The 18,272-nt window shown below is 45.3% G+C and overlaps 1 protein-coding gene across 9 annotated transcripts in view; it reads right to left on the bottom strand.

Moving 5' to 3' along the window:
• The window catches only part of LOC130358635 (formin-like protein 3), a 289,106-nt gene that overhangs the window by 42,778 nt on the left and 228,056 nt on the right, over window positions 1-18,272 (bottom strand). For all 9 annotated transcript variants that reach the window (XR_008889593.1, XM_056562151.1, XM_056562152.1 and 6 more), the window contains exons 2-4: window positions 16,727-16,810; window positions 5,066-5,146; window positions 2,658-2,734 (exon numbers count right to left, since the gene is read on the bottom strand). Coding sequence is in view for 8 of the 9 variants with exons in the window: in XM_056562152.1 (XP_056418127.1) it covers window positions 2,658-2,734; window positions 5,066-5,146; window positions 16,727-16,810 (242 nt within the window). In the remaining variant the exon portion in view is untranslated. The remainder of the gene's footprint in view (window positions 1-2,657; window positions 2,735-5,065; window positions 5,147-16,726; window positions 16,811-18,272) is intronic.

Raw genomic sequence — 18,272 nt, forward strand, 5'->3', positions numbered from 1 at the left:
ATCAGTTATGAGAATAGTTGACAACTATTTCCATAATCAATTAGTTGCCAAATAAATCGATTAGTTATTTCAGCCCTGTTGAGGATATAAATTTTAGTACCAAAATCACGGCAAGCCATTTCCCCGATAAAAATAAACGCCAAGACCTAACTTTCGGCTGTACGCCAAAGCTACAGTTCTGGTGACACTATGATGAATGATGCTTTTAAACATAGACTATCGAGTAATGCCAAAATGACTCATACACTTCCCTTTTAGCATTTATACAAAATGTATCCAATGTATGCACACTCTCCAGTGTATTTTTCAATGCTTCCTAACTAGGGTGCCTCCAGCTGTTGCAAAACTACAACTCCCAGCATGCCCGGACAGCCGAAGGCTGTCCGGGCATGCTGGGAGTTGTAGTTTTGCCACAGCTGGAGGCACCCTAGTTAGGAAGCACTGGTAATTGTCGTATGGTCACAAGGTTATTTGGATGATCATGTCCATAGTATACTTTGTTTCTACCAAGCTGCGTTGTCTTGAGGACGATAGCAAGTTTACTACTTCTTACTCTCCCCAGAAGCTGCAGCATCTCCGCCATGTACGCAGACTCTGGCACATGACTCAGTCTGACACTGGAGCTGCGGACCCACTTTTTCCTAGCCAGCGGCCCGCCTATTTCCTGTCTGCTGCCTCTACCGTCCCCCCCACTACCTCCTGCACATTTCCTGTCTGACTACATACTCTATTTCTGGGGTTGCTTACAGCTGACGTATGCCTGAATCCCACCTAAATGATGCCAAGAATCATTTTTTTTTTTTTTTTTTTTTTTTCTTTCCCCTCTTAATTCGCTTCTGCGTATTTTCAGGTTACTTTGTTCCCACAAGCTACTAGTCTGCCGTGCTGGTAAATTTCCAACCTAGAAAGACTGATGCCAAAAAGAAATCTGTTACGTAACACATCTTTCACGGCACGTTACATTAGTCTACTCTGATAGCTGGAATATGTTGGTCCTTGTAAATACCACAGATGCTGCAGAATATTGCTATAAACAGAGGGTGTTTTGTGTCAGTTACTTACTGAATAACAAGAAGCAGATAGGGTGCCAGCCACGGTGTATCCTAATGTAATGTCAGACCCCGGTATAGATGTCTTTTGTCATAATAGAGATCACCTCTATGTCATCTATATACCGTTGTTCCATAAGCATGTCCATTACTGTCTGGCAGGTTCGTACTAAAATCACCTTATGGTGGAGAACACCTTTAATTATCATGTATACCATTGTTACCCAACATATGGCTCTCGAACTGTTTTAAAACTACAACTCCCAGCATGCCCAGACAGCTGTTGGCTGGAGTTGTAGTTTTGCAGCAGTGATGAGCCATAGGTTGGGCACCATTGCTTTATACAATCCATCCACACCTAATGTGCACTCACTCCATAATGGATGTATATATTACGGGCAATAGGACGAGGCTTGGACAGTGTTCCAAGGAAGAACTGATACAATATGCAGGAAGTGGTAATGTTCCTGTTATTCTGTTTCCTTCCCAGTTGCCACCTCTCAGTCTGGTGTGCCAGGACACATAACAGCACATCCGGTCAATTAAATCAAGTGACACCTGCACTGGTCCTTTCATGTATACTCCTATATATACTTCAGCATGTTCAAGCACCTTATATTTCTACAGTGTCCAGGTTTTCAGTAAGTTTCCATTAAACGAACATAGACGATCAGCTGCTGAACACCAGAAGTACTGCCTCTGTATATTTGCATATTATTATTTATCAGAAGAATCAGGAAATACCGCCAAGTGTAACGTAAAAACAGATCAACAGTCCAAACCATTCATATGCCCCTATATACTCAAACACTGCACCCTAAAAAAAGAACAGCTCACATGTAGAAGACAAATCTGTGCAGATTTGGAAGCATGCCAAAGATTTTTTTTTTTATCTCCCCAGTATGTGGAATTATTTCAGACTGGCCATGGTCATCATTTACAATAAATATGGAGGGATCATAAAACATGTGGACTAGCGGCAATAGCAGATGACAAGACTGCGGAGGAAGATTTCATCTCATCCTGGTCTGGAGAAAAAAGGAAGGAAAATATAGGACGGCCCGGCCCAGACATAAATCTTACTACCCTTTAGTTTGTAACAAGTAACGTGCAATTATGTTACTGTGCTATATATAATTTAGGTGCATTTAGGAATGACATTGAATTGGCAACCCCCCTCAAACATGACATCTCCCTTTCTGTTTCCCTATACAAGGAGAAATGTTAGAGAGCTCTAAGGCTGACACGCAGAATTTTGGGCAGTATTTGTAGCCATAATCAGAAATGAAACCAACACAGAGAATGATTTGCACCTTTTTCTGTGTTTTGTATTCACTTCTGTTTTTGGCTAAAAATATTGATCAAAAGGAGATTCAAACACTGATGCAAAATAAAATGTGTCAACCAAGCTTTAAAAAAAATAAAAAAAAAATAAACTGCTCAGCAGGTTAAAAATATGAAACGGTGGGAACCCTTGCACATGTGACCAGCAGCCCATTTCTTCTTTGCACTTTGAACGTATTAAGTGAGCCATCACTTTACAGGGTTGACATTTTTTTAAGATTAAAAATATAAAAAACAATGAACGCTGTTGGACTTTGTACTCACCCTATGTGATTTGTCCTTAGAGATATTTCCAGTTCTCGCAGCACTTTTGTAGACTCTTGCACCCGCCTCCTGAATTTCTAAAATTTGCAAGAAAAAACAAAAGAATTATAGGTTGTAATTGTGTGATCTCTGGGCATCCAATCGCTGGCACTGCAAATCGATCAAGAGTGGTAAATGCTATTAGCGGGTCAACCCCTATAACATTTACAAGTCAAGCGTTAGACAAGATAAATCCACAGAATTCATATGCCCTGAATTCTGCATTCTGGCGCAGATAGAGCGGGTTGCGGCCGTAACAAAGAAATATTGTTTTCAACACAGGGTGCCTCCAGTTGTTTCACCACTACAACTCCCAGCATGCCCTGACAGCCAATAGATATCAGGGCAAGCTGGGAGTTGTAGTGGTGAAACAGCTGGAGGCACCCTGTGTTGAAACTAAGGGCAGAAGTCAGCCCCCCAGCAGACATCAGTGAAGTCGTGCCTGCTGGGGAAGTCTGCCTGGTAAGTGAGCACATTAACCAGGCAGACAAAAAAGCCATTTTTAATATAGTAAAAAAAAATTTAAAGGCAGGGAGGGGGTTAGGGAGGGACAGGAACCAAAATTAAAAATTAAAAAGGATGGTGGGAGCTACTCTTTAAACATACCACGGAGTTGTTTAAAGTGGCTAACCCACATATCAAGAAGTGACTGGTCACTTTTTTTCCCCTTGTGATGCAGATTCCAAGTCAGTGCGGTATAAAAAATAGCACAGAATCCCTCTGAAAACAATCAGACACATATTTTATGTGGAGTCCACCTGAATATACCCTTATATTACACTGCTCAAAAAAAATAAAAGGAACACTTAAACAACACAATGCAACTCCAAGTCAATGACACTTCTGTGAAATCACACTGTCCACTCAGGAAGCAACACTGATTATCAATCAATTTCACATGCTGTTGTGCAAATGGATCAGACAACAGAAGGAAATTATAGGCAATTAGCAAGACACCCAATAAAGGAGTGGTTGTGCAGGTGGTGACCACAGACCACTTCTCAATTCCAAGATGCTTCCTGGCTGATGTTTTGGTCATTTTTTAATGCTGGCGGTGCTTTCACTCTAGTGGTAGCATGAGATGGAGTCTACAACCCACACAAGTGGTTCAGGTAGTGCAGCTTATCCAGGATGGCACATCAATGCGAGCTGTGGCAAGAAGGTTTGCTGTGTCTGTCAGCATAGTGTCCAGAGCATGGAGGCGCTACCAGGAGACAGGCCAGTACATCAGGAGACATGGAGGAGGCAGTAGGAGGGCGACAACCCAGCAGCAGGACCGCTACCTCCGCCTTTGTGCAAGGAGCACTGCCAGAGCCCTGCAAAATGACCTCCAGCAGGCCACAAATGTGCATATGTCCACTCAAACGGTCAGAAACAGACTCCATGAGGGTGGTATGAGAGCCCGACGTCCACAGGTGGGGGTTGTGCTTACAGCCCAACACTGTGCATGATGTTTGGCATTTGCCAGAGAACACCAAGATTGGCAAATTCGCCACTGGCACCCTGTGCTCTTCACAGATGAAAGCAGGTTCACACTGAGCATATGTGACAGATGTGACAGAATCTGGAGACACCGCGGAGAAAGTTCTGCCGCCTGCAACATCCTCCAGCATGACCGGTTTGGCAGTGTGTCAGTAATTGTGTGGGGTGGCATTTCTTTGGGGGAGCCTCACAGCCCTCCATGTGCTTGTCAGAGGTAGCTTGACTGCCATTAGGTACCGAGATGAGATCCTCAGAACCCTTGTGAGACCATATGCCGGTTCGGGTGGCCCTGGGTTCCTCCTAATACAAGACAATGTGGCTGGAGACCTCATGTGTCTGGAGTGTGCCAGCAGTTCCTGCAAGAGGAAGGCATTGATGCTATGGACTGGCCCGCCTGTTCCCCAGACCTGAATCCGATTGAGCACATCTGGGACATCATGTCTCGCTCCATCCACCAACGCCACGTTGCACTACAGACTGTCCAGGAGTTGGCGGATGCATTAGTCCAGGTCTGGGAGGACATTCCTCAGGAGACCATCCTCCACCTCATCAGGAGCATGCCCAGGCATTGTAGGGAGGTCATATGGGCACGTGGAGGCCACACACACTACTGAGCCTCATTTTGACTTGTTTTAAGGACATTACATAAAGTTGGATCAGCCTGTAGTGCGGTTTTCCACTTTGATTTTGAGTGTGACTCCATATCCAGACCTCCATGGGTTGATAAATTTGATTTCCATTGATAATTTTTGTGTGATTTTGTTGTCAGCACATTCAATTATGTAAAGACAAAAGTATTTCATACTATTAGTTAATTCATTCAGATCTAGGATGTGTTATCTTAGTGTTCCCTTAATTTTTTTGAGTAGTGTAGAATTAGTCATTACCTTTCGAGTCACTCCTGGGTCTAAGAAAGACTGTAGCTTCTGGATGTAGGTGTGAGGGGGATTTTTGACTTGAAACCGCTCCTAAATACAAAACAGTAAAAGGTGAAAATATTTAAAAAACAAAAAACTAAATAAAAGTTTAGAGAGGTTTTGCACAGTATAAATCACACTGTCTACAACTTGTGGTGCTGGGATAACACATGGTAGTTTGGTCAGTATTTGGAGTTTAGTTCGGTTAGTATTTGTAGCCAAAACCAGACGTGGAACCATCACAGATAAAAACTATTAAGAAAAAAATCTGCACCTTTTTCTGTGTTTTGGACTCCTGATTTTGGCTAAAAATGACTCACCTACTTAGTGTGATCCCAGCATTCTTTGTGTGCTCTACTTTCAGATGCACCTAAACACTGTACACCAGGGGTCTCAAACTGGCGGCCCTTCAGATGTTGCAAAACTTCAACTCCCAGCATGCTCGGACAGCCAACGGCTGTCTGGCCATGCTGGGAGTTGAAGTTTTGCAACATCTGGAGGGCCACCAGTTTAAGACCCCTGCTGTACACACACCATCATGCAGTAGTACCTTCTGCGCCTCTGTAGACATCACCTTTATCCCTCTGCACCACTTTATTTAGTACATGGTTCACTTTAAAATGGAACATACTTTTCAGGATATTTACCAGATTGATGTCACTTAGGAATGCAGTGAGAAGAGAAAACAAATGCAAAAAAATCCCTGAAGAAGCAAATGTAGATTTTTTTATGCTTACCGTAAAATCTCTGAGGATCCACAGAGACCGTAGGTATATCTTGCTGCCACTAGGAGGCTGACACTAGGCATACAAAAGAAAATCAGCCCCTACTGGCAGGATATACCCCGCCTACCGAACCTGAGCTAATCCGTTTAGTCCCAAAGCAGGAGGAGAGGGCCGACAGGGAAAGAAACCAGCAGGTGTCCGAGGGAACCAGACAAAAAAAGGAACCGAAAACCACTCTTCGGACAGAAAACGGAACCATAGCAACAAACAAAATGGGTGGGTGCTGTGTCCCCAACGGATCCTCTGAGAAAGATTTTACAGTAAGTATAAAAAATGTATTTTTCTCAGTCGGCTCCATTGGGGGGACACAGAAACTGTTGGACTACCAAAGCAGTACCTGGGGTGGGAAAAATACCCAACTCAGAATCAGACAGACGACTGAGCCACTGCTGCCTTCAACACTTTGCAACCCAAACCAGCGTCAGCTGACGCAAACGTGTGCACCTGGTAGAATTTAGTGTGCAAAGACGACCAGGTGGCTGCCTTACAGACTTGCAAGGCCGAAGCCCTATTGCGTAGCGCCCAAGAAGCCCCAAGGGAACGCGTGGAATGCCCAGTCACCCGAAAAGGTGGGCGCTTCCCTTTACGACGGTACGATTCCGAGATAGCAGAACGGATCCACCGTGAAATGGTCGCCTTGGAAGCTGGAAGACCCTTGAGACCACCCTCAGGAATGACAAAAGGAGTCACCCTGCCGAAAGGAGGAGGTGACGGAAAGATAGATCTGGACCGCTCAAACAACATCCAGACTATGTAGGGAACGCTCCTTGGCGTTGGATGGTGCCAGACAAAATGAAGGAAGAATGATCTCATTCACGTGAAAGGGGGAAACCCTTGGGCAAGAAGGAGGGAGGCGGCCAAAAAAAAAACACCTTGTCCTGATGAAGGACCAAGAAGGGAGAGCGACAAGAGACAGACGCCAGCTCGAAGACCCTCCCAATGGAGGTAATCGCGAAGAGGAAGGCGACCTTCCACGAAAGGTTGCGAAGAGCGGTGTGGCAGAGCGGTTTGAACAGAGCTTCCCTCGAAGCGCTAAGCACCAGGTTGAGATCCCAAGGAGAAGTGGGAGACCTGAAATGCAGCCCCGCATGGGCCATGTCCTGCAGGAAGGCGCGGATGTGAGAACTGGAAGCCAACGGCTGCCGAAACAGAATAGAAAGAGCTGACACTTGACCTTTAAGACAGCTGAGTACCAAGCGCTAATCCAGACTAGATTGCAAAAAAGCAAGTAGGCGTGGAATGGAAAAACTACTGGGGAGACGGACTGAGCCTCACACCACCAAGTGCGGTGGTAAATCCTTGCGGGGGAAGGCTTCAGAGTCCGAAGCATGGTGCGAATCACCCCGGAAGAAAACCCCCGAGCTCTCAAAACCGTGATTTAAACCGCCACGCCACCAAATGCAGCGACAGTAAACTGGGGTGGCAGAGAGGACCCTGGGAGAGCAGATCGGGGGGAAGTGGAAGACACAGTGGTACATCGGCAACCAGCCGAATTACGTTGGCGTACCACACGCACCTGGGCCAGTCTGGAGCCACCGGAATGGCAGGAACGCCCTCCACCTTGAGTTTCCTCAGAACCCTGGGCAGGAGAGGGAGAGTCGGAAAGAAGGTAAGGGATATGGAAGGATGACTACGGGATGACAAGTGCGTCCACCGTCAGAGACAGAGGGTCTTGCGACTTCGCGACAAAGCAAGGAACTTGTCTGTTGTGGCGAGACGCAAAGAGATCCACGTCCAGGGTCCCCCAAAGATCGCAGATCTGTGCAAACGCCTCCAGATGGAGACACCACTCCCCCGTATCTGCGCAGGAGCGGCTGAGACAGTCCCCATCCCAATTCTCCACACCAGGGATGTGGATCGCAGAGAGGGCGGGAACTCTAGTCTCAGCCCACAGCAGAATCTTGGAGACCTCCTCCATCACCAAGCAACTGCGCGTGCCGCCCTGGCGATTGATATATGCCACAGCCGTGGCATTGTCCGATTGGACATGAACCGGAGGACCCTGTAGGTGGATCTCCCAGTGGAGGAGGCAAAGAAAGATGGCACGGAGCTCCAGAAGACTGATGGGAAGGGGAGCCTCCTAAGGGGATCAGCGACCCTTGACCGACAGGTCCTGAAACACACCACCCCAACCCTGGAGACTCAGTCGTGACAACCTCTCAGTGGAGGGGAAGAAATGACTGCCCCTGGAGAAGGAGAGGAGGGGGAGGGTGGAGACAGAAGAATCCGGCGATCCAGAGTTGATGGAGACCTGTCCCACCGGGCCAAGATGGCCAGCTGGAGAGGGCGATAGCGGAACTGGGCGAAAGGGACTGCCTCCATGGCTGCCACCATCTGACCCAGTATCTCCATGCAGAAGCGAATCGGAACAAGAGAGGGGCGCAGATTGTCCAACGGAAGACTAACACGGACACCGCCGTGTCGAAAAGGAGACCCAGAAAGACAAGAGACTGGGAGGAAGACAGGTTGGACTTTTCCTGGTTGATCACCCAAACGAGGCGGACAGTGTCTGTCCCGTGAGATGAAGGCTCTCCAAGTTTTGGGACCAGGACAGAGCTTTGATCAAAAGATCGTCCAGGTAAGGGAGGACCAAGATCCCCCGGGCCCGAAGGATGGCAAACACCGCCGCCATGACTCTGGTGAAAACCCAAGGAGCTGTAGCTAGGCCAAAAGGAAGGGCCACGAGCTGAAAGTGACCCACATGGACAGCGAAGCGCTGATGGGCGGGGAAAATGGGGATATGCAGATAGGCATCCCGGATATGCACTGAAGAAAGGAACTCCCCCCTGATTCATGGATGCCACCACGGAGCGGAAGGACTCCATGCTAAAATTACGTAGCCGCAAATGGCGGTTGAGTAGCTTGAGGTATAGAATGGGGCGGGCAGAGCCCTCTTTCTTGGGGACAACAAAGAGATTCGAGTGGAACCCCAAAAAACGCTCCCCTGGAGGAACTGGCACAATCACTCCCTGAGCAAGAAGGGTAGTTAAAGCGACCTGAAAGGCCGCCGCCAAAGAAGGGAAACGAGAAGGACGGGATCAGAAGAAAGACCGCTGAACAGAGGAAGTCTCTGGCCTGAGAAAGTTGGCGAGCAAGATCCGCCAAGTCTTCCCGAGGGGCGCCTGACAGGATGCCCAGCCGTAGCTGAGAAGCCCAAACCGAAACTGCCTTGGCCACCCAAGCTGATGCGATGGTTGGTAGCAAGGACAAACCTGCCGCTTCAAAGGCAAATTTCGCCAAGTTCTCAATCTTTTTGTCCACAGGATCCTTAAAAGGATGCTGCGTCCACCAGAGGGAGGGTAGTAGATTTGGACTGACAAAAAACTAGAGGATGAATTGCAGGTGGCGCTGTCCACTTGGAAACAAGATCAGGAGGAAAGGGAAACTGAGCCTGAATCTTCTTGATTCCCTGGAATCATTTGTCCAGATGCTTCCAAGCCATGTCCAACAAGATACAGATACTCACCCAGTGTCCAGCCATACTCCGCTAAGATGTCTTCAGCCAGCTATTTGTCACCTGCGCCATGTCAGGCTGAAACAGCGAGACGAGCAGGAAAGGTAGGGTGACCCGGACCCAAGGTGCATCCCCAGGCGCTGGTGGGAAGGGGTTAACGGTGCATATTCTATGCCCCGTGCCCCTTAGGCACATATGGGGGAACAGGTAGCGCCATGCTCCTGAACCCTAACCTAAAAAACAAGAAATAAAAAGGAGAAAAGAACCAACAACAGCTATAAAATAAAAAAAAGAAGAAGACTGGTTGGGTAAGATGATTAAAAAAACTGATTAAAAAGCTGATTGAAAAACTAAAACCGATTAGCTCAGGATCAGTATGCGGGTATATCCTGCCAGGAGGGGCCGACTTTCTTGTTGTATGCCTAGTGTCAGCCTCCTAGTGGCAGCAAGATATACCCACGGTCTCTGTGTCTCTTAATGGAGCCGACTGAGAAAGTATTGATAGAGAAGAGACTCACATGATGCACAAGTGACTAATGACACATCAGCTCTATATGCTGCAGCCTGGAAGTTTTAACATTGTGACTGAGAGACAAATTTGCTTTGTAAACTATTTTTTTTTTGTACATCCTGTTTCTACAATGAGTTTAAGAATATGAAATGTGGAGCAATGCTCATTCCTAGAACTGCAAATACAATTCCTAGTGCTGAAAGATATAAAGTATTATAGATCAACAACAGTAATTTTAGCCAAAACCAGGAGTGGAACAGATACCGAGAAAACTATAATGGAAAGATATGATTTTTTTTGTTGTTTTGTAGGTATTCTTGGTTTTGGCCAAAATGACTGACAAAATACTGACCAAAGTCCTGTATGTGAATCCAGCTTTAAAATGAATCTTTTTATGTATATAAACATATTTTTTTTCTTTTAAATTTCAAAAGCTATTTTTTCCTAAGTTACTACATCAGAAATCAGCCACAAGTGGTGCCAGAAACACAACATTTCTGTCCTTACGGATATTTTTTAAATTGCATTCTGGGCTGCTGTGGAAGTGACCGTATAACAATGAAAGACAAAAGACAAAAAAAAAAACATTACGTAACTTTTGGGGGCTTCTATTTCAGAAATGACATGTTATCTTTATTTAGTAGGTCCAAACGATTACCATACGATACAAAAAAGTTTAGTTTTTTTTCTACTTTTGACCCCTAGAACACTTATATTTTTCACGTATAGGGGGACTGTATGGAGGCTTATTTTCTGCACTGTGATCAGTAGTTTTTTTTTTATCTGTACCATTCTTGTTTTGATGGAACTTTTTAACCTGTTAAGGACAAAGGGTGTCCCTGTACGCCCTGAATCCTTAAGCGGCTTTGAAGCGAGCGCAGGAGCGGTGCTCGCTTCAGAGCAGTGAGTATCAGCTACTATCATTAGCCTCACACCCACTGCTTATGCTGGGTAGTGGCGATCCCACCGCTACCTGGCATTTAACCCTTTAAACGTGATCAATGACGATCTTGGTGTCTAAAGTGAAAATGGAAGATACCAGCAGCTCAGCGGAGCTCACGTAAACCCCCGCTATCACTAAGTTCCGTGATACGAAGTGGCGGATGAGGGTCCCCTTCATGCCTCCTGCCACCCGATCGCAGATTCAATGATGTAGCCTGGCTATATCAATAGATTGCCGATCTTACTGTGTAATGCTATGCCATAGGCACAGCATTATATAGTAAATGCAATCTAATAATTGCATATAAAAGTACTTTAAAAAGTGTAAATAAAAAATAAAAAAAGTCTCTAAGAAAAAAATCTAATCCCCCCTATTTTCCCATTTTACAAAAAAGAAGAAAAATTTTTTACATATTTGGTATTGCCGCATGTGTAAATGTCCAAACTATTAAAATATGTTCATGATCCCGCACAGTAAATGGCGTAAATGTAAAAAAAAATACCAAACACCAAAAATAAAGATTTTTTTTATCACCTCACATGTTTGGAAAAAATTTATAAAAAGCTATCAAAAATTAAAAAAAAGTTCTAGGGGTCAGAAAATGACAATTTTATGCATACCAATTGTTAAAAAAAAAGCATTTTTTTAAAAAAAAGTACAATAATAGAAAAGCTATATACATTTGGTGTAGTTTTAATCGCATTAACCTACAGAATTAGGATCATGTATCATTTGTACCATAAAGTGCACTGCGTAAAAACCAAACCCCTGTAAAATTTGTAAAATTGCAGTTCTATTATAAATTTCTGCAAGCAAATAATATTTTTTTGGTTGCGCCGTACATTTTATGGTAAAATGAAAGATGACGTTACAAAGTACAATTGTTCGTGCAAAACACAAGCTTCATATGGGTCTGTAGGTGAAAAAATAAAAAATAAAGTTATGGATTTTAAAAGGAGAGGAGGAAAAAACAAAAATGAAAAAACTGAAATTTGCACGGTCCTATCATGATCCTGTCAAATTTTATAATCCTCCCAGTTCACTGCCCCCATCATGATAAACCACCCCCTGCGTTACCCAGCAGGCGTGACATCATCTGAAACCATACATGGGAGAACTTCCTCCCTCACTCTGCTATGCACAGCCCACAGCAGTTCAGTGTGTGAGACGAGCTATGATTGGCTAAGGATGCCCCACCCCTTCCTGATTTTGGACTTCTGCTAAGCCAGTAGGAGTCCAAAGTCTGTGCAAGAGATAGGGGGAAATGTGCTCTGGACATGTAGGGAGACACCTAGTGGTAGCTTTTTTAAACACAAATAAAACGTAGAAAACTTTTTTTTTTTTAACCAAGTACATTAGAAAGATTTTTTATTTACCATAAGTCGTGCAATAGCAAAAATTAGTTTTAATGACAGTGCCCATTTACGGGCCAAAATGGACTTTGTCCTTAAAGAGTTAAATCATTTTTATAAAAAAAAAAATTCTGGTATATGAAGTGACAAAAATTCAGAAATTCTGGAACTTGGTACAATTTCTTTTTTAAATTTTTTTTTACGCTTACACCATTGATTGTTTAATTACCATTATATTTTAATAGTTTGGATATTTACGCATGCGGTGATACCAAATATGTTCATTTTTGTTTACATTATATTATTTTAAAAGTAGGAAAGGGGGGGGGGGCTTATTCACTTTAATATATTTTAATTCACTATTTAAAGTCTCCATGAGGAACTATTACATGCAATCTTTCAAATGCATACACTGAACAATGCTATGCCATAGCAATTCTCTTAAGGCAGACAATAGCCAAACCATTTGCATAAAGAGAGCCTTTCCTAACACTGCAGATTGGTTACAGGCTTTACTTAAAACAGTTGCTTAACCCCTTAAGGACTGAGCCCTTTTTCACCTTAAGGACTCAGCCATTTTTTGCAATTCTGACCACTGTCACTTTAAACATTAATAACTCTGGAATGCTTTTAGTTATCAATCTGATTCCGAGATTGTTTTTTCGTGACATATTCTACTTTAACTTAGTGGTAAAATTTTGTGGTAACTTGCATCCTTTCTTGGTGAAAAATCCCAAAATTTGATGAAAAATTTGAAAATTTTGCATTTTTCTAACTTTGAAGCTCTCTGCTTGTAAGGAAAATGGATATTCAAAATATTATTTTTTTTTATTCACATATACAATATGTCTACTTTATGTTTGCATCATAAAATTGACAAGTGTTTACTTTTGGAAGACACCAGAGGGCTTCAAAGTTCTGCAGCAATTTTCCAATTTTTCACAAAATTTTGAAACTCGCTTTTTTTCAGGGACCAGTTCAGGTTTGAAGTGGATTTGAAGGGCCTTCATATTAGAAATACCCCATAAATGACCCCATTATAAAAACTGCACCCCCCAAAGTATTCAAAATGACATTCAGTCAGCGTTTTAACCCTTTAGGTGTTTCACAGGAATAGCAGCAAAGTGAAGGAGAAAATTCACAATCTTCATTTTTTACACTCGCATGTTTTTGTAGACCCAATTTTTGAATTTTTGCAAGGGGTAAAAAGGAGAAAATTTTTACTTGTATTTGAAACCCAATTTCTCTCGAGTAAGCACATACCTCATATGTCTATGTAAAGTGTTCGGCGGGCGCAGTAGAGGGCTCAGAAGGGAAGGAGCGACAAATGGTTTTTGGGGGGCATGTCACATTTAGGAAGCCCCTATGGTGCCAGAACAGCAAAAAAAAAACACATGGCATACCATTTTGGAAACTAGACCCCTCGGGGAAAATAACAAGGGGTAAAGTAAACCTTAATACCCCACAGGTGATTCACAACTTTTGCATACGTAAAAAAAATAAAACAAAAAATTCCCTAAAATGCTTGGTTTCCCAAAAGTTTTACATTTTTAAAAAGGGTAATAACAGAAAATACCCCCCAAAATTTGAAGCCCAATTTCTCCCGATTCAGAAAACACCCCATATGGGGGTGAAAAGTGCTCTGCTGGCGCACTACAGGTCTCAGAAGAGAAGGAGTCACATTTGGCTTTTTTGAAGGAAATTTTGCTCTGGGGGCATGCCGCATTTAGGAAGCCCCTATGGTACCAGGACAGCAAAAAAACCCCAGATGGCATACCATTTTGCAAACTAGACCCCTTGGGGAACGTAAAAAGGGGTAAAGTGAACCTTAATACCCCAAAGGGGTTTCACAACTTTTGCATATGTAAAAAAAAAAAAAAATTTACCTAAAATGCTTGGTTTCCCAAAAAATTTACATTTTTACAAAGGGTTAAAGCAGAAAATACCCCCCAAAATTTGAAGCCCAATTTCTCCCGATTCAGAAAACACCCCATATGGGGGTGAAAAGTGCTCTGCTGGCGCACTACAGGTCTCAGAAGAGAAGGAGTCACATTTTGGCTTTTTTGAAGGAAATTTTGCTCTGGGGGCATGCCGCATTTAGGAAGCCCCTATGGAGCCAGGACAGCAAAAAAAAACACATGGCATACCATTCTGGAAACTAGACCCCTTGGGGAACGTAACAAGGGGTAAAGTGAACCTTAATACCCCACAGGTGTTTCACGACTTTTGCATATGTAAAAAAAATAATTTTTTTTTTACCTAAAATGCCTCTTTTCCCAAAAATTTGACATTTTTAAAAAGGGTAAAAGCAGAAAATACCCCCCAAAATTTGAAGCCCAATTTCTCCCGAGTACGGCGATACCCCATATGTGACCCTAAACTGTTGCCTTGAAATACGACAGGGCTCCAAAGTGAGAGCGCCATGCGCATTTGAGGCCTAAATTAGGGACTTGCATAGGGGAGGATATAGGGGTATTCTACGCCAGTGATTCCCAAACAGGGTGCCTCCAGCTGTTGTAAAACTCCCAGCATGCCTGGACAGTCAGTGGCTATCTGGCAATACTGGGAGTAGTTGTTTTGCAACAGCTGGAGGCTCCGTTTTGGAAACAGTGGCGTACCAGACGTTTTTCATTTTTATTGGGGAGGGGGGCTGTGTAGGGGTATGTGTATTTGTAGTGATTTTTACTTTTTATTTTATTGTGTGTTAGTGTAGTGTAGTGTTTTTAGGGTACAGTCACATGGGCGGGGGTTCACAGTAGTTTCACGCTGGCAGTTTGAGCCGCAGCTCAAACTTGCAGCCGGATACTTACTGTAATCCTCTGCCCATGTGAGTGTACCCTGTACGTTCACATTGGGGGGGGGGGGGGGGGGGGAACGTCCAGCTGTTGCAAAACTACAACTCCCAGCATGTACGGTCTATCAGTGCATGCTGGGAGTTGTAGTTTTGCAACCGCTGGAGGCTCCGTTTTGGAAACAGTGGCGTACCAGACGTTTTTCATTTTTATTGGGGAGGGGAGGGGGGTTGTATAGGGGTATGTGTATACGTAGTGTTTTTTACTTTTTATTGTGTGTTAGTGTAGTGTTTTTAGGGTAAAGTCGCACGGGCGGGGGGTTCACAGTAGTTTCTCGCTGGCAGTTTGAGCTGCGACAGAAAATTTGCCGCAGCTCAAACTTGCAGCCGGATGCTTGCTGTAATCCTCCGCCCATGTGAGTGTACCCTGTACGTTCACATTGGGGGGGGGGGGACATCCAGCTGTTGCAAAACTACAACTCCCAGCATGTACGGTCTATCAGTGCATGCTGGGAGTTGTAGTTTTGCAACAGCTGGAGGCACACTGGTTGTGAAACACAGAGTTTGGTAACAAACTCAGTGTTTTGCAACCAGTGTGCCTTCAGCTGTTGCAAAAGCTACAACCCCCAGCATGTACGGACAGCGGAAGGGCATGCTGGGTATTGTAGTTATGCAACAGCTGGAGGCATACTACTTTGGCTGGGGATGCTGGGGACTGTAGTTATGCAACAGCTGGAGACACACTGGTTTGCTACATAACTCAGTGTGCCTTCAGCTGTTGCAAAACTACAACTCCCAGCAGTCACCGACAGCCAACGGGCATGCTGGGAGTTGTAGTTATGCAACCAGCAGATGCACTACTACAACTCCCAGCATGCACTTTAGCTGTTGGTGCAAGCTGGGAGTTGTAGTTACACAACAGCTGAAGGTACACTTTTCCATAGAAAAAATGTGCCTCCAGCTGTTGCAAAACTACAAGTCCCAGCATGCCCATAAGGGCATGCTGGGAGTTGTGGTGGTCTGCCTCCTGCTGTTGCATAACTACAGCTCCCAGCATGCCCTTTTTGCATGCTGGGAGCTGTTGCTAAGCAACAGCAGGAGGCTGTCACTCACCTCCAACGATCCTCGCCGCACAGGTCAGTCCCTCGTCGTCTCCGCCGCGGCCGTCGCTCCTGGGGCCCCGATCCCAACATTGACGCCGGGGATCGGGGTCCCCAGCACCCGGGGTGCACGTCCCGCACCCGCTCACGTCCTCCGGAAGAGGGGCGGAGCGGGTTGCGGGAGTGACACCCGCAGCAGGCGCCCTGATTGGTCGGCCGGTAATCCGGCCGACGAATCAGGGCGATCGTGAGGTGGCACCAGTGCCACCTCACCCCTGCAGGCTCTGGCTGTTCGGGGCCGTCAGAGACGGCCCCAAACAGCCAGTAATTCCGGGTCACCGGGTCACTGGAGACCCGATTGACGCGGAATCGCCGCAGATCGCTAGACTGAATTGTCCAGCGATCTGCGGCCATCGCCGACATGGGGGGGGCATAATGACCCCCCTGGGCGATATGCCCCGATGCCTGCTGAACGATTTCAGCAGGCATCGGGCACCGGCTCCCCTCCGACTAGCGGCGGGGGGCCGGGATTTGACAGGACGTACTCAAACGTCCTGAGTCCTTAAGGACTCGGAAAAGGGGACGTTTGAGTACGTCCTGCGTCCTTAAGGGGTTAAAAATATATTTTCACTATTACCCAATATCAATTTATTTTTAATATATATATATATATATATACAGAAACACAACCATACCTGGTCACAGATGAGATCCCACTTCTTTTCATTGTCATACTGTCGCAGGAGTCGTGCCTTGTCTGGGGGAAGGTTCATGGAACTCTGGAAGAAGCAACAGAGACAAAGGAATCCATCAGTCAGATACCAAACACTGCACACCTCGGCCCACACAGGCGTGAAACTAGTACTATTTCTTTCTATGGATCTTATGAATTCTCCTGACAAGTCTTCCCAATCCACTTAACCAGAACTCAGGACGGAAGAAATAATACATAACAATAAATATAAACTAACTATACAGAACAATAAACATTATTATACATAACAAATATAAACAGATAAATAACACACACACCTTATTAAACATAAATGATGATGATGATGATAAATGATGTATGACTACAGCTCAAAATAAAACATTAGTTTAAATCAGTGGTTCTCAACCTTTTTGGCGACTGTACCCCCAAAGGCTGAAAGTATGTCTGCAGGTACCCCTCGCGAGGAACTTACGCGCAAGGGGTGCCCGAGGACAAAAGGTGTGTGCTTACCTTTATACTAATGCGATACTTAATCCCCTTGTGCCATTATTCCCCCCCCCCCATCTTAATCTCTTGTGCCATTCCCCCTCCCTCTGGTCCCCTTGTGCCATATCAGATAACAGTGGCACAAGGGGATTAAAATGGAGGGGGGGGGGGGGGAATAATGTCACAAGGGGAGAAAGATGGAGGGGGGGGGTTGATTATCCCCCCTCAATCTTTATCCCCTTGTGCCATTATTCCCCCCCCCCCCCATCTTTATCCCCTTGTGCCATTATTATCCGATATGGCACAAGGGGACCAGAGGAAGGGGGAATGGCACAAGGGGATTAAGATGGAGGGGTGGGGGGGAAATGGCGCAAGCGGATCAGAGGGAGGGAGGAATAATCTCTTGCGCCATTAAGATGGAGGGGGTTAATCATCACCACCTCCATATTAACCCCCTTGTGCCAATATTCCCCTTCCATCTTAATTTCCTTGTGCTATTATTATCGGATATGGCAAACAGAGATCAGAGGGAGGGTGAAATAATGGCACAAGGGGATTAAAATGGAGGCAGGGATAATCATCACCCCCTGCCCCCCCAATATCAATCCCCTTGTGCCATTAACTCTCCCTCCATCTGATCCCCTTTTGCCATTATCCCCCCCCCCCCCCCCCCATCTTAATGCCTTGTGCCATTATTTCTCTCCCCCCATCCCCCTGGGCTAATATATATATTTATTTACACATCCAAAAACCCTCCCTCCATCCCATACACTTATTTTTCACTTTTTTACCCGGCTACTATAGGGAAGCTGCGTGCTTGCCGGGGAGATGTGTGACCTCCCCTGACGTAGTGCGGAGGTGCACGTGTGGACCGTCCTGTTCGGCAGGGCCGCACTGACGTGTGACGTCCTCCTGCACTGTGCGAACCTCCATACAACATCAGGGGAGGTCACACGTCTCCCCGGCAAGCACGCAGCTCCCCTACAGTAGCCGTGGCCGCAGCTCCGGACGCGCTACTGTACAGAGCACTGCCGCGGCCA

This window comes from Hyla sarda, chromosome 2, assembly GCF_029499605.1.
Source record: "Hyla sarda isolate aHylSar1 chromosome 2, aHylSar1.hap1, whole genome shotgun sequence".
NCBI lineage: Eukaryota > Metazoa > Chordata > Amphibia > Anura > Hylidae > Hyla > Hyla sarda.